The following is a 14,095-nucleotide window of genomic DNA, read 5'->3' as shown; positions in this document are numbered from 1 at the left end:
TGAATTCATGCATGAATTCATGTTTTATAATAATTTCAATCACTTTTATAGTTTTATTGCATCATATGATAATTATATCGTCTAATTATATTAGTTGGTTATAATCAAAATAGCTTTATATTCCTAAGTTGGTTATCAGGTGATAGATAATTGAGCACATACATATATTTAATGGTGATTTTATTTTTTGAAATTTTAATTTTTAAATGAATATAATTTTAAAGTAAACACTTTGATAAATTATATTTTATAAAATTAAATGATATTGGAGCATAATTTTTTAAAAATAAATTGTATATTAACGAACTCAATTTTAAAAATAGAGCCGTTCATTAAACTTATTAAAAAAAAAAAAAAAAACTTATATTGAAAGTCAATTGTATGATGGCATGGTTTTGGGCAAATTATTGGACCATGGTCCACATACTGTTATGTGGAGCATAATAAAAAGTACATTTTTAATATGTACATTATTTTTGTACTGAATGTACATTATTTTACAGTATACAAAATATGGTCCAAACGATAATGATTAGTAATGATTGGGATAAATAGAATATTTTTCAAAATTTTGTATTTAAAATATTATATATAATTTATCTTGTGGTTTATAAATCTTAAACTTCTATATATAATTAAGTTTAAAAATAGATTACCAGGACTATGTGGTCTAATGGTATCCGGGTTGGACTTCCATTTGAAAGATTATGAGTTTAAGCATAGATCCAGTAGCTTTCAAAAAAAGTTTAAAAATAAATCCTATCAACTTATTAACTAATCATATATTAATCCGTTTTACTCGTCAAGTATAATACAACGCAAAATTATTATTTATGTCGTATATCTAAAAATAAAAAACTAATAAGTGTGAATGAAAATCCTATCTTTCATTTATGTCCGATTTTTCATTACTATTTTTATACATTATGCTATAAGAGTTGTATTATACAATATTTTGATAAAAAAAAAAATACTTCTACGGTTATAATAACTTTCATTATCTTTTTCAACTATTATTGGCATGCATATGCACCACTATATATTTTATTATCTTTTTCAATAGTAATAATATATAGATATTATCAATTGGAGTACTATATAAGTTATTTTCTAAAATATAAGTATCAAATTTATAAAAATAGTTTCCATTATTATTATTATTATTATTATTATTATTATTATTATTATTATTATTATTATTATTATTATTATTATCCAATTATATAAATATCTAAAATATAAATAAATCTAACATTTTAATATAGAGTACATACTAATATTAGGCATCGATATTTACGCAACAAGCATAAAATATAATAGTAACTACGGTCAATTCTCTAATTTTGTAATTATTTTAGTAATCTGATCCCCTCACCAACTGCCAAGTTGCTGGGTTATGCAAAATTTTTTGAATGGTTTATAAGATTAACAAATTTTGGTTACCACCCCACAAGAAAAAAAAAATACGGAGTAATAAATAATTTTTTAAAAAGAAAAGTTTAAATTATTTCTCAAATATCATATATGATGCCAATCAACATCTTTAGTAAAAGATGTTAATACAGATTTTCAAATACCCTTTTCGTCTAATCAATTCTCTTTTGAACCGCTGAACAGTTGACAGTAGGACTAATCTCAAATGGAAGGGGGACTTTGCAATAATTCGGGAGACCTTGAACCCGTTTAATCTGGTCTGGCGTGGCTTTAGAAAACCCCTCTTTCATGCACTCGCACGCGCTCTGTCTGTCTAGCTTTGATTTTAAACCATCCACTACTGTTTTTAGGCCGTCACAGCACGCTTGCGGTATCTCCCCGCCATTTAATATGTAGCCAATGCATGGTGAAATTGTAGTGATGAGGCCACTGCATGATACCTGCGCCTCCACCCAAGGCGGGATAACGGCGGAGGTGATGACGCATAGGAGGAGCAATGACATCAGCTGCTTTCGGTTTCCGACGACTGCCATTGTGTAGATATCTTCGTTGGATTGATATAAGAAGAATATGATTCGTAGCTTAAGATTAGTGAATGTGGAAATAATTGGGATGGATAGGGAGGTATATATAGCTACCATCGTTTGGATTTAGACGTACTAACTAAAAATGTGACTGCATTTTCTAATAATGTCATATGGTTCCGTTTTACCACTTTTAGTCTTAAATTTTCAAATTAATCAGCTGTGATCCTTCACTTTCAAATTGTTACTATTCGTGGTCCAAGTTAACCATCTATGGTCTTTCAACTTTCAAAATTTAATCAATTATGGTCCTCCTAGAAAGATCACAACCAGTTAAAATTTGATAGTTGAAGAACTATAGATAATTAACTTGGATAACGAATGATAAAAATTTAAATGTCGAAGGACCACGGATGATGGATTTAAAAGTGTAAGACTAAACGTGGTAAATTAAAACCACTGTATTTAGAGGACCCAGATGATATTAACTCTTATTATATGTTATTTAAGTAAAATCTTAATTCAAGGTAAATAGTAAGGTTGATTTTAGATGAATAATTTTGTATTTAAGTGAAATTATAATTCAAATTAAATATAGTAATTTGTGTTTTTCATATAAAATTTTAGAGTAACTAGATTTTAATTAAATTAATTAGAGAAAATACATGTATATATATATATATATATATATATATATATATATATATATATATATATATATGAGAAGTCTAAGGTGCGGATTGACATTAGTATCTCTTGCTTTGAGTGCAACCTAAAAAGTTGTTGAGGAGGTTAAAAAACTATCTTCATTGTATTGATAGAAAATTAAAGATTCCATCACTACATTTCTCATCATTAAGGGTCCGTTTGTAAAGCATAAAATGACTTTTGGGAAATATTTTTAAAAAAATGACTCATTTTTTGAAAAATATTTTCCTTGTCAGTGTTTGGTTGCATTCTGAAAAATATAAGAGTGGATGGAAACTGAGGAATTGAAGGCAACGACGACAGCGAAGGCAACCATGTTTTGAGTGTTAGCGGATTTTTTGCAAAAATGCCTACATTTCTCCCGTCAACGAAAAACACTTTCCAGGAGTCATTTTCTGAGTTTCCCGAATGAATGTACTCTAAGTGCAAAAGACACTATTGTTAATTTTGAGGAAGTTAATTTTTGTATTAAATATTTTATTTTACTTTTTATATATATGAGCCAATAAAGTTAGGCCGCCCCTAAAGGGAACTAAAAAATGTTGATGTAATTGTTTGTTGAAATCAATGATTCATATTATTTTTATTTTAGTATTTTTTGTGATTTTTTCAATTATACCCTCTATCATGTTATTTACATTTCCTAAATACTCTTGTATTCTGTCAATCTAAACTTTAGTAAAAGAATTTCCGTTAGCTATTTATTATTCTTAACTCAGTCATTGATTTTCCGAAGGAAAGTCTTTGTTTCGAATCCCATCCCAATCAAAATTGACATAATTGTTAAACATATATTACGAGTATGTTAGAGGGAACTGGCATGGGGGAGGTAGATGTTGAGACAGACTCCCAATTGGTTTATTTTGCTTTACGTTCAGACTCTTTTTATTCTGTGTTTGGTTTAGCTGTTGATGATGTTAAAGAAGTGGTAACCACTATTGATGGTGTTGACATCTATTTTGCTAAGCGATATGCGAATTGTGCTGCTCACACTGTTGCTCGGGAAGCCGTTTCTATGTCAGGTTGCGGGGAATGGTTTGATAACCCTCCCCCTTATCTTGTTGATTGTATTCGTTCAGAGTTAATGCATTAAGTTCTTATTTCAAAATATACTACGAGTATGTTAGAGTGTATTAACAAAATACAATGGCCCTGCTTGGTAAAATAGTTAACCTATAAGCCAATTTTGGCTTATTTGACCACTATTAGCGGTTTGACTTAGCTTTTTGTAACTCCAAAATGTTGAAATTCAAAAAGTTGTTCAAAGCAACTTTTTCAATTAGCTTTTTAAGAAAAGAAATTATACCAAATAGCTATCAGCTAACAGATCATTTACCAAACACATTTCTACAATCAACTAAAGTTATCAACTTGTTATACCCTCTAATTAACTCAATCTGCTAACAGCTAACAACTATCCGCTAATAGTCATTTACCAAACAGGGCCCATATAAAATTTAACATGAACTTTGGTCAATTAATTAGAATCACGCATTGTCCTAATTTATAGTATATATTCAACACAGATGAAAAACTATGCCTATTATCATTGTCTTTTTGGGAAAGGATCAGGGGATTTGGTTCCATTTTTGAAGGTGCACTGCGCCAAGGCACTAAAATTGTAGTGAAGCACACTAGGGGACTAGATCAAATCAAGAATTCATTTCTGACGCTCACGGCAATTAATAGGGTTTTATGTTGCAAAAACTATGTTTATGGTACTATCCAGTGAGGGTGCTTCTCTCTAAAATTGCTTTTATTGCATCAGTTAATCCAACATTTCTACCATAGGTCATAGTTATGCATTCTTGAAATATATACTTTTATGAAAAATTTGATAATCTTGCATTGATATATGCCATGATACCGAATGATATTTAGATAAATTCTGAAACAATAATCTAAAAATACATATTGGGCATCAGACTATTCGCGCAATGCGCGTGTGATAACTAGCATTTTATATAAAATGGGATTGGAAGTTTATTTTTGTACAATCTCACAAAAAAAAAGTTCGTATTTCTTCTACATGGATTTATATGCATTATTCTTTTACAATTTGTTATAATATTCTAAAGTAACTTATAGAATTTAGTACGATTTTTAATATATATATATATATATATATATATATATATATATATATATATATATATATATATATATATATATATATATATATATATATATGGAGGGGTTCTGGTGTGGTTATTTGCTCAGACGCGAACGTGCGGTTTAATTTGAGCCGTTGATAAAATCTAGATAAACAGTTCAAATCAATAATTTTTATTTTTATTTTTTTTTTAAAAATACACATCTGGAAGGAACCAAGCAACTTAATTTTAAGTATGAAAATGGCCACCTCGATCCAGTACACAAATCACGCACCTTGAGTACCTAAATCACATACCTAAGGTTTTAAAATGGTCCACCTTAAGTTTTAATAACTCACGCACCTTAAGAAGGAAAACCACGTACCTTAAGTTTCAAGTTGACGCACCTTAAGTTTCAACAACTACTCACATTAAACACACAAACCACGCACCTTAAACACAAAAACCATGCACCTTAAGCATAAAAATTATGCACCTTAAGCACAAAACCACGCACCAGAAGTAAAAAAATCACGCACCTTAAGCACAAAAAACATGCACCTTAAGTTTCAACAACTACTCACATTAAGCACACAAATCATGCACCTTAAGAACAAAAACCACGCACCTCAAATTTGACCTAAATACAAAAATTACCAAATTGCCACTGCTTTTTTTTTTTTTTTTTTTTTTTAAATTTTGTTAATCTTAGACATTGATTTTGACAAGATCAATGGCTCTCCTCTTATCGCACAATCGCACCTGGGCGCACCAACTGTATTTGAACCTAATTATATATATATATATATATATATATATATATATATATATATATATATATATATATATATATATATATATATATATATATATATATATATATAGAGGCGGGTTCAGGTGCGGCAGTGTCTTACGGTGCGGTTATTTCTTACGGTGCGGCAACACCAATAGTTCACCAAATATGCACCATCAACGTTAGGAAATACACCACACAAAACAGAGTAAGCAGAGCCCTGCATCACCAAACACACACCATTAGGTGTGAGTAAAAACACCATACACTGTTCGGAAATACACCATTGGGGGTGGTGAGTTATATGGTGTGTTTTTTTGAGTCTGTGGTGTATTTTGTGATGATTTATTACATTTCATTGGGGTGTGTTTTTATTACACTATTGGTGCATATTGTTAACACTGTTGGTGTATTCTGGAATTTGACCGCACCGCCACACCGTAAGACCCTGCCGCATATGAGCGCTCTTATATATATATATATATATATATATAATTGTAGAATTCATATTAATATTAATGAAGTAAGAATTATAAAAATAATATATTACTAAATATAACTATGGTAACATTTAATTAAATCTAAATAAATAAAATCAACCTTACCAATTGAAGAATGTAAGAAAAAGATATTGTGTATGCATATGCATGTTAATAATAATGTGAAAGATAACAGAAGTTATAACGACGGCAGGGATATTTTCGTCCAAATAATTATGTAGTACAACATTTATAGCATAAGGTACAAAAAAAGTTAATAGAAAAAACGGACATAAAACCAGGGACATAACTTGGATTGAAGCTTATTATGTTTATGTTTATATATATATATATATATATATATATATATATATATATATATATATATATATATATTCGTGTAAAAATCAAATTACATGTAACGCAAATTAACTTTCACTCCTACCCAATACATACAAAATGGGATAAAGTAATAACTATAGGGAAAATGACACTTTTTCCCCTTGAATTATATACCCAAAGCATTTTTTCCCCATAAATTATTGAAGTGGCTGTTTTTCCCCCTGAAATGTTAAATAGACATATTTACCCTTAAACTAAATATTTAATTTATTTTTTTTCTCCAACAAATTATTACCATAATTTGGTTCAAACTAAACAAACACTATAGCACCAAACCGAAATATTCCAATTACAATTTAGAATCGAAATTCGATATTTAGAGTTTATTAAAATCATGAACCGGAACGGACGGTTCATGTTCCAAATTGAAAAAATAAAATACATTTGTTGTTGAATTTATACTATTTTAAAATAAAAAATAAAATTTTAAAATAAATACGGTTCAAAATCGCGAATCAGATCCGGAACCTCCGGTTCACGGTTCAAGTTTCAATTTTTTGGATACATAATATTAATAAATTGACCTTTAAATATTGGGTTCTAGATCTGAATTATAATCGTAAACTATTAATTTGATTGCTTAGTATCCGATTCAATTCAAACCGAACCGTGGTCATCCCTACGTATACGCAATAATTTGTTGGAGTAGTAAAATAAATAAAATGTTTACTTTAAGGGTATAAATGTCAATTTAATATATCAGGAAAAAAAGCACCACTTTTAGAATAATTGAAGGGGCTAATGTGCTTACCTAAATAATTGAGGGGGGGGGGGGGGGGGGGGGGGGGAGTGCTATAAGTATATAACTAAGGGGTTAAAAGTGCCATTTTCCCATAACTATATCTTGAAGTATATTAAATTAAGGGAAAATTGCACTTTTCATTCCTAAATTATATGGTAATTGTAAAATTCGTCTCTAACTCTTGGTCATACTCACTTTTCATCCTTAGCTTAACATCTTTTTGGTGATTTGTTGTCTAGGGCCACAAGACGGAATTTATCGGATGCAAATTTTCGGGTAGTAGATGTGCAGTTCTCTAATCATCGAAAAAAATCATATTGAACTCCTAATATTGACATGTCACTGGGTAAAAGTTTTGTTAAACAGATAACAAAATTGATTAACATAATACAAAAAATGGACGTTAGTTCAAATTTGGAAAGTGGAATCAAAACGGTTACGATATAAACATTTAAATTTATTGCCAATTACCTAAAAATAAATTATAAAATGTTAAATTAATTATCTTTTTCAATTATACACATAAACACGAAACATGAAGAAGAAAGAATTATACGTGCTTAACACTCAACTTTTATGAACGAAAAAAGTGTTTTATTTTGGTATTAGGAAGAACGTGACGGCTGGACATTTGGTTACTTTGTACCACTAACTTTTGTTGTTATTAGTTAACGTTAACTGATTTCAACATTTTAAGGAAAGCGAAAACGATAACTGACGAAGTGACAAGTGATGGACATATTCCAATAGCTTAAAGTTGTTGACATGATTAAGATCTGACCCAAAATAGTACAAGGCTTCAAGCCTTAATACTTCTACTGGAGGGTTGTCAAGCACATGCAAGCCTCTAGGCAGGTCTTTTTTGCAAGCTCTCAGGATCGCTCTGACCGCATTATTGCAAATGTAAAATGTTATACCATAGACTACGCCGGTCATCTTAGATTGTGAATTCTGTTTAAAAAATTATGTGACTGCCATTAATATATATTCTTTTACATATAATTAACCATTTGTATGCCTGTAAATAAATTGAAGGCACGTAATATGTTACACATAAAATGGTAACTATAGATACATAAAGTATTAAATGCAGGTACAAAATATACTAAGTGATGCAATAATATTATTCTATAACAACTACAGTATTGCATAATGCACGGTGCTTTCAAAACGGGTCCAATTCACAAGGTTGGGCTCGTTTAACCCCGTATTTTAGATGGGTTGGATTGGAGAATTTCTAACTCGGTCCGTAAAACCCGTACCCCCACTGGCAAATTATTGTGGACCACGGTCCAAAATCACGTCGCTGAATTTTATGAGTTAAAATAATGTATATTATGAGTTAGAATAATGTACATTATGTGTTAGAATAATGAAACTTCGGTGTAAGATATTGTACATTATGTGTTAGAATAATGTACTTTATGTGTTAGAATAATGTACATTATGAATTAGAATAATGAAACTTCTGTGGTAAGATAATGTACATTGTGTTAGAATAATGTACATTATGAGTTATAAAAATGTATATTGGAACTGATCGCGTGAAAAAAAAAAAAATTTGTGCAATGCGACGTCGTTTTTGGACCATGGTCCGCACAGTTGTGTGCACCACGGTCCACACAATAACTATTGTAATCCCACTCTCCAAATTTGGTTTGTGTAATTGGGCATTGTATTAATATTTTAAAATGTTGTTTGATGTGGTAAATTCCATCGGATATACATATTCATAATTATGCAATGAGTATTTGAGGAACAGTGGCTCGGGATATAATGACCGAAGGTTAGAGGGTCCCGAACACATAAGTATTCTAGAGAGAAAGAGAGAGACCTAAAGGTCCTTTCTACAAGCATTTAGTGGGTATTTATAGGAGATTGGAGGGGACACATGTTGGGAGGCCGACATGTACGCCACATGTCCTTCATGCACTCGGCGGTCTCGGAGGCTATGGAAAGGCATCCACGTGTTGAAGGATATTTGTCTAAGCAACAGCTATCGGGCCTGGTTATCAATGGACATCTTTAAGGGCTTATATCATGGGCTCGGGGCCCCAGCCAATTAGCTAGATTGGAACCGAGCACAAAAGGCCAAGAGCATAAGCTCACTACCTCAATCGGCTGCCTAGCTCCCTGGTCGGGTCGGGCAGGCGCTCTTCTCAGGTTGGGAATGGACCTCCACTACCTGTGGAGTCGGATCCGAGTAGGTGTTCAGCACATACGGGTTAGTATGTCGGGGTATATTCCGTATGAAGTAGTCCCCTATTCCGTGTCCCGAGATAGTGTAACGTCTTGAGGGGCTCGGACTAAAGAATCCAAGTGGAAACCGAAGTCTAAGGACCCTCAACTAGGCCGAGACTACGTATAGCGCCGTCTTAAGACGGATCATGCGGATCACCTTTCAAATTCACTTGTCTGCCACGTGTCACGCTGGGGTTACTTGCGTAGGGATTCGTTTCAAATTTCAAATCCCCCCTCCTTTGTCTATAAATATGACGTCGAGGTAGGCCAAAATCACGCATTTACTCTGCACAATTTCGAGAGCTTCCCGAGCTTGAGCACGAGTCTTTCAGCACACTTCATCAAATCACGCGTTCCTGATCGTCTTTCTCGGTAAGGATTCGATCCCAAATATTTTACTTTATTTATGTTCTTAGATCTCTAGTCTCGTATTTCTTAAGCTTTCCCAACTCTGTTGGTTAATACCCAATCACTAAACTTCTTCCCACGTCTTCCTTCTAGAGGAAGGGGTACCATGTCCGGTTCAGATAGTAAAAGTCTTACAGTTGGGGACTATGACGTGATGGTCAAGGTCAACTCGCTCTCGGTCTCATCATATGACATCGTTATAGTGGAGGTCGAGCAGTTTTCAGAAGTTCGGGGCGACTCGGCGAGCACAACCACAAACCAAATTCCCGAGAGGCCATGTATGAGATAACCTTCTTTGCTTGGGACTTCAGGTCCTCCCACCCGGGTAACTTCCAACCATCCTATCATCCCTTCTACCTCTATCATCTCCCGACCTTCTCCCTAGATCCGAGCCCCAACTTTTACTAGTGGGCGGCACAAATTTTTAAGTGTCGAACAAGCCAGGACTTATGAGCTCCTTTTGACCCTATCCAATCATCAAGATCTTAAAAATCTCCTAGATGGGCGAGGTATGTATGATGCTCAGTGTAGTCTAGGCTCAATCATTAATCGTCACGAATGGGACTGTATCAGGTTGCACCTGGACTCCGTGAAAGCCCCAATCACCCTTTCGTTCTCACCTTTCTCATCGCCCTTTCTTGAGTATTATGGGTTGTACATAGTCAAATCTGTCCGAACGCGCATTGTATTCTGGCATGATTCCCCTAGATTTGTTCCCGACACAATATTCCTTACACCCTCGAGCTCTTCCATTTTATGTTCTTGGTTTGAGCTCTTCCGCTAAAACATAGAGGGTTTGCTTTTGATTTAGGCGAAGGGGCCGGCATGCAGCATCACCCATCTCCTAGACAACAACAAGGGATGGAAGCATCGCTTCTTTTCACTAAAATACAAGTGGCACCTCCAGGTTCCGAACATTTGGAGCTCCCAGTTTCGTCAGCACGTCTATCCGGCCCCGACCCCGACTCTAAACGCCAACGCCAATGCCATTTATGCTGAGTTCTGCGACTATAGCATCTTCAAAACTCCTGAGGACTATGTTGCGGCTAATCTACAAGACCCCCGCTATGACCTCGAGAAGAAGTACATCCCGGCATCGAAGACAATCACGGTGGCAATGCCCCCGAGAGAAAACACTCCGGCTACAGGAGGTCTTAACATATAACACCGCATTATTCTACTCAGAAGAACAAATATTATTGTCAAAGAATGTACTAACACATTTGCTCGGTTTTGCAGATATGGATCTCGACAAATTGTTCGAGGCAACGACTCCGAGAGTCCCCTGTCCCAAGGTCACCTTGGGCGGGAAAAAGACGATCACGGCCGAAGCTGCGCCCTCAATCCCCTCCGGTATTCCGCTCATGTCGGTAGTGCAAACAAGGTTGGGCACGGGCCTTCCAGTCATTCGGGCTTACAACAAAAGGGGAAAGGACCCGGTTCCAAACTAAGGTGAGGAGGCCCGATCTAAGAGGTCAAAGAGGGTAGAGTCCCCCGATCATACGCCCATCATTGATGCCCTACTATCCGGGAAGAAACAACCGGTGACCCTCCTAGATAGGATCAATGCGGTCTTGCCAGTTGCGAAGGATATGTCGGACTGAACTACTAACAAGGTCGGAAAATGTGGTGCTCGGGATTGATTCAAGTATGGTTTTCCCTATTTGCTTCCTCGCATATTTTTCCATGTCACGACTAATTAAACTTGGCTTTTGTAGATGAGATGCACCTTGGCTGACTTGTTCTAGGCGGCTCTGTCGTGTGAAGCCGCCTAGAACCTTTACCACAAACATATGGACAACGCCAAGAAGTCCATTGCTCGGTGGGAGGCTAAGATCATCGAGCTCAAATATAATGTTCAAGTGGCCGAGAAGCGGGCAGATGCAACCGAGGAGAATATCACCAAAGCGGTAACGGACTATAAGGCCTCTCCGGCCTTTCTCTATTATGCAGTGGCTATGCCCGAGCTGCTGCCCACCTATGTATTCAGAGATCGGAGCGTCGGGGAACCCTTCTTTAGGTCGTTACATGGGACTGAGCTAGTGGAAGAACTAGTGCGGGCATACTGCAATTGGGGTGTCCTATGCAGTAAGCGAAAAGTTCAGACCGACGTCGGGGAAGCCCTCAATGAGGCCCTTTACGACGATGATCTTGCTACCATCTTGGATGTTCTTCTTGACGAAGTGCCTAAGCCCGGTCTGACGCCGTATATATAGCCTGCGCCAGTCGCATCCACCTCAGAGCAGCGCGAGGCTGAGAAAGTGACGACTCCTCAATAGGAGGAGTAAAGTGATCGTGATTGGGAGCTCAACCCCGTTTGTGTTGGGCCTAACAATTGATTTGGTACTGACGGGAGCTCAGCCCCAGTTGTGCCCAGCACGTAAACTTCGACATTTTGGGCTTCAAAATTACTAATTTTATCCTTATTTACTTCATAGTCTTATTCATTTGCTCGTCCTATTTAATCAATCCTCAAATCAACATCAACCCGACTACGTTGTCGGGTTGATGTACTAGACTTTACGTTTATAACCATTCATGCTCGGCTTGAGATTGGAATCGATGGTGATCGGATGATAACTCGATTGCGTGGTCGGGTGATTGTGACGTGGTGGTTGGTTTTAACCCAAATTGTTATAGTTGGTCGACTTCGGAGGTCCATTTGTTTTACTTGTTCGTCTTAGTCGATCAATCGTAAGATCAACATCTAATCGACTACGCTTCTGGTCTACTACCTTAGTTTAAGTAGCAAAAAGGCGAAAAACTTTATGCCAGGTGCTCGGATCGAGCCATTGCCTTGACAAAATTAGTTTTAATGTTTGATAATTATTTATTGTATTCGCCCACGATCGAAGATGGTCGGCTGCGTTGACTTAATGTTAGGGCTTTTAACGTTTATTTTTGTTTTCGGGTACGAGGCCCTTATCAACCACCCCACTCCCTGTGGTGTCAAGTTCGACACCACATGGGAGTAGTTCAAGGTCGGTTCGAGTCTTAATTTAATCTTTGATTCTCCATCCCTCAACCGCGAATTGCTTATTCTACACCTCAAAGTTGGGGACTTCTTAGTTTCCAATGCCTTAGATTAGGACCAGTGCCAAAATGATGGTTGGCCCAATCCTGAACTGTTGCGATTGTTCAGTTTCGACCTGGTATTGATGTTGGGTTTTAACGTTTTATTTTTTACTGCTCGTTTCTATTTTACTGCTCAAGCTTACTTTAATGTTTAGAATTTAGTTATTTTCAAGTCTCAAGCTTACTCTGATGTTTGGAATTTGATTATTCCCGGGTCCATTTCCAGCCCCCCACTCCCTGTGATACTAAGGTCGGCACCACAAGGGAGTAATATGAAGTCGTAATTTAAGGCTCAAGATCGTTTTTATTATCAAGTAGATTTTGAGCAAACACTTACCTTATGGACTCAATTAAGGGGTCGGTTAACACGTTAATTAATTATCCCCCCACTCCCCAAGGTGGAAAATTGCCAATACCTGGGGGGGGGGGGGGGGGGGGTTGGTACCGAGATTAAATTCTCACCCTGCACTTCAATTATTAAGGTTGATATTGGTTGGATATGGCGTAGAGGTTGGTTTTTACTCCAACCCTTGAATCTGAATTTATTGTGGCCCAATGGCTCTTTTTTACCTTCTTACGGGTCTGTCCTATCATCGATCTTTAGATCGAGAATACGGTTCTTCGCCAATTGTTTGAGGCCGAATACTAGTGACTCGATTTACTACGGTGTCGGGACCGGCCCGTATCAACATCGAAATTGGGTTTCTAGCCGATCAGGGGATCATAGTAGTACGATCTAAGGACTTGTGTGATGACACAAAGGTTGAATCATTTGCTGATCTAGTGATCAGATTTCTCATGGTCGAATCATTCGCCGATCTAGCGTCGGGTGTAATGCCCCGTGTTACGCATTTAAATTTGGATTAATTATTTAATTAATCCTGTTAAAGGAATAGCTAAAAAGAATTTAATTCAGTCAGGATTCCCTAAATTAATTAATATGGTCCACGGAGGATCATGGACCCTTACCCTTAATGAAACTCCAAGCCTGTTAAAATAAGGAAAAAGGGCCCATTATTAATTAGACTCTCATTAGGGATTTCTAAACCTATGTGAAAGGGGATTAGGGAGCCTTTATAACTCTCCATCCTCATTACTTGAAAATCCCCACCCAGAGATCAGACAAGGAATTCCCCGTCACTAGGCTTAGGAAAGACTAATAGGAAGAACACCTTGAGGATAGACCCTAGAAGTCG

General features: G+C 35.8%; 1 protein-coding gene across 1 annotated transcript; it reads right to left on the bottom strand.

Moving 5' to 3' along the window:
- Window positions 1-1,586: 1,586 nt before the first annotated feature.
- On the bottom strand, window positions 1,587-1,967 carry LOC109184318 (non-specific lipid-transfer protein 1-like). Its single transcript, XM_019334315.1, has one exon. It carries the CDS (start codon window positions 1,965-1,967, stop codon window positions 1,587-1,589), a length of 381 nt encoding a protein of 126 aa, XP_019189860.1.
- Window positions 1,968-14,095: the final 12,128 nt, after the last annotated feature.

Source organism: Ipomoea nil, unplaced genomic scaffold, assembly GCF_001879475.1.
Source record: "Ipomoea nil cultivar Tokyo-kokei standard unplaced genomic scaffold, Asagao_1.1 scaffold1259, whole genome shotgun sequence".
NCBI classification, from domain to species: domain Eukaryota; kingdom Viridiplantae; phylum Streptophyta; class Magnoliopsida; order Solanales; family Convolvulaceae; genus Ipomoea; species Ipomoea nil.
The sequence above is the reverse complement of the archived record's forward strand: the minus strand, read 5'-3'. Positions and strand labels throughout refer to the sequence as shown.

Coding starts and splice junctions, on each gene's coding strand:
- LOC109184318 (XM_019334315.1), bottom strand. CDS start 1,967: ATGGCAGTCGTCGGAAACCGAAAGCAGCTGATGTCATTGCTCCTCCTA.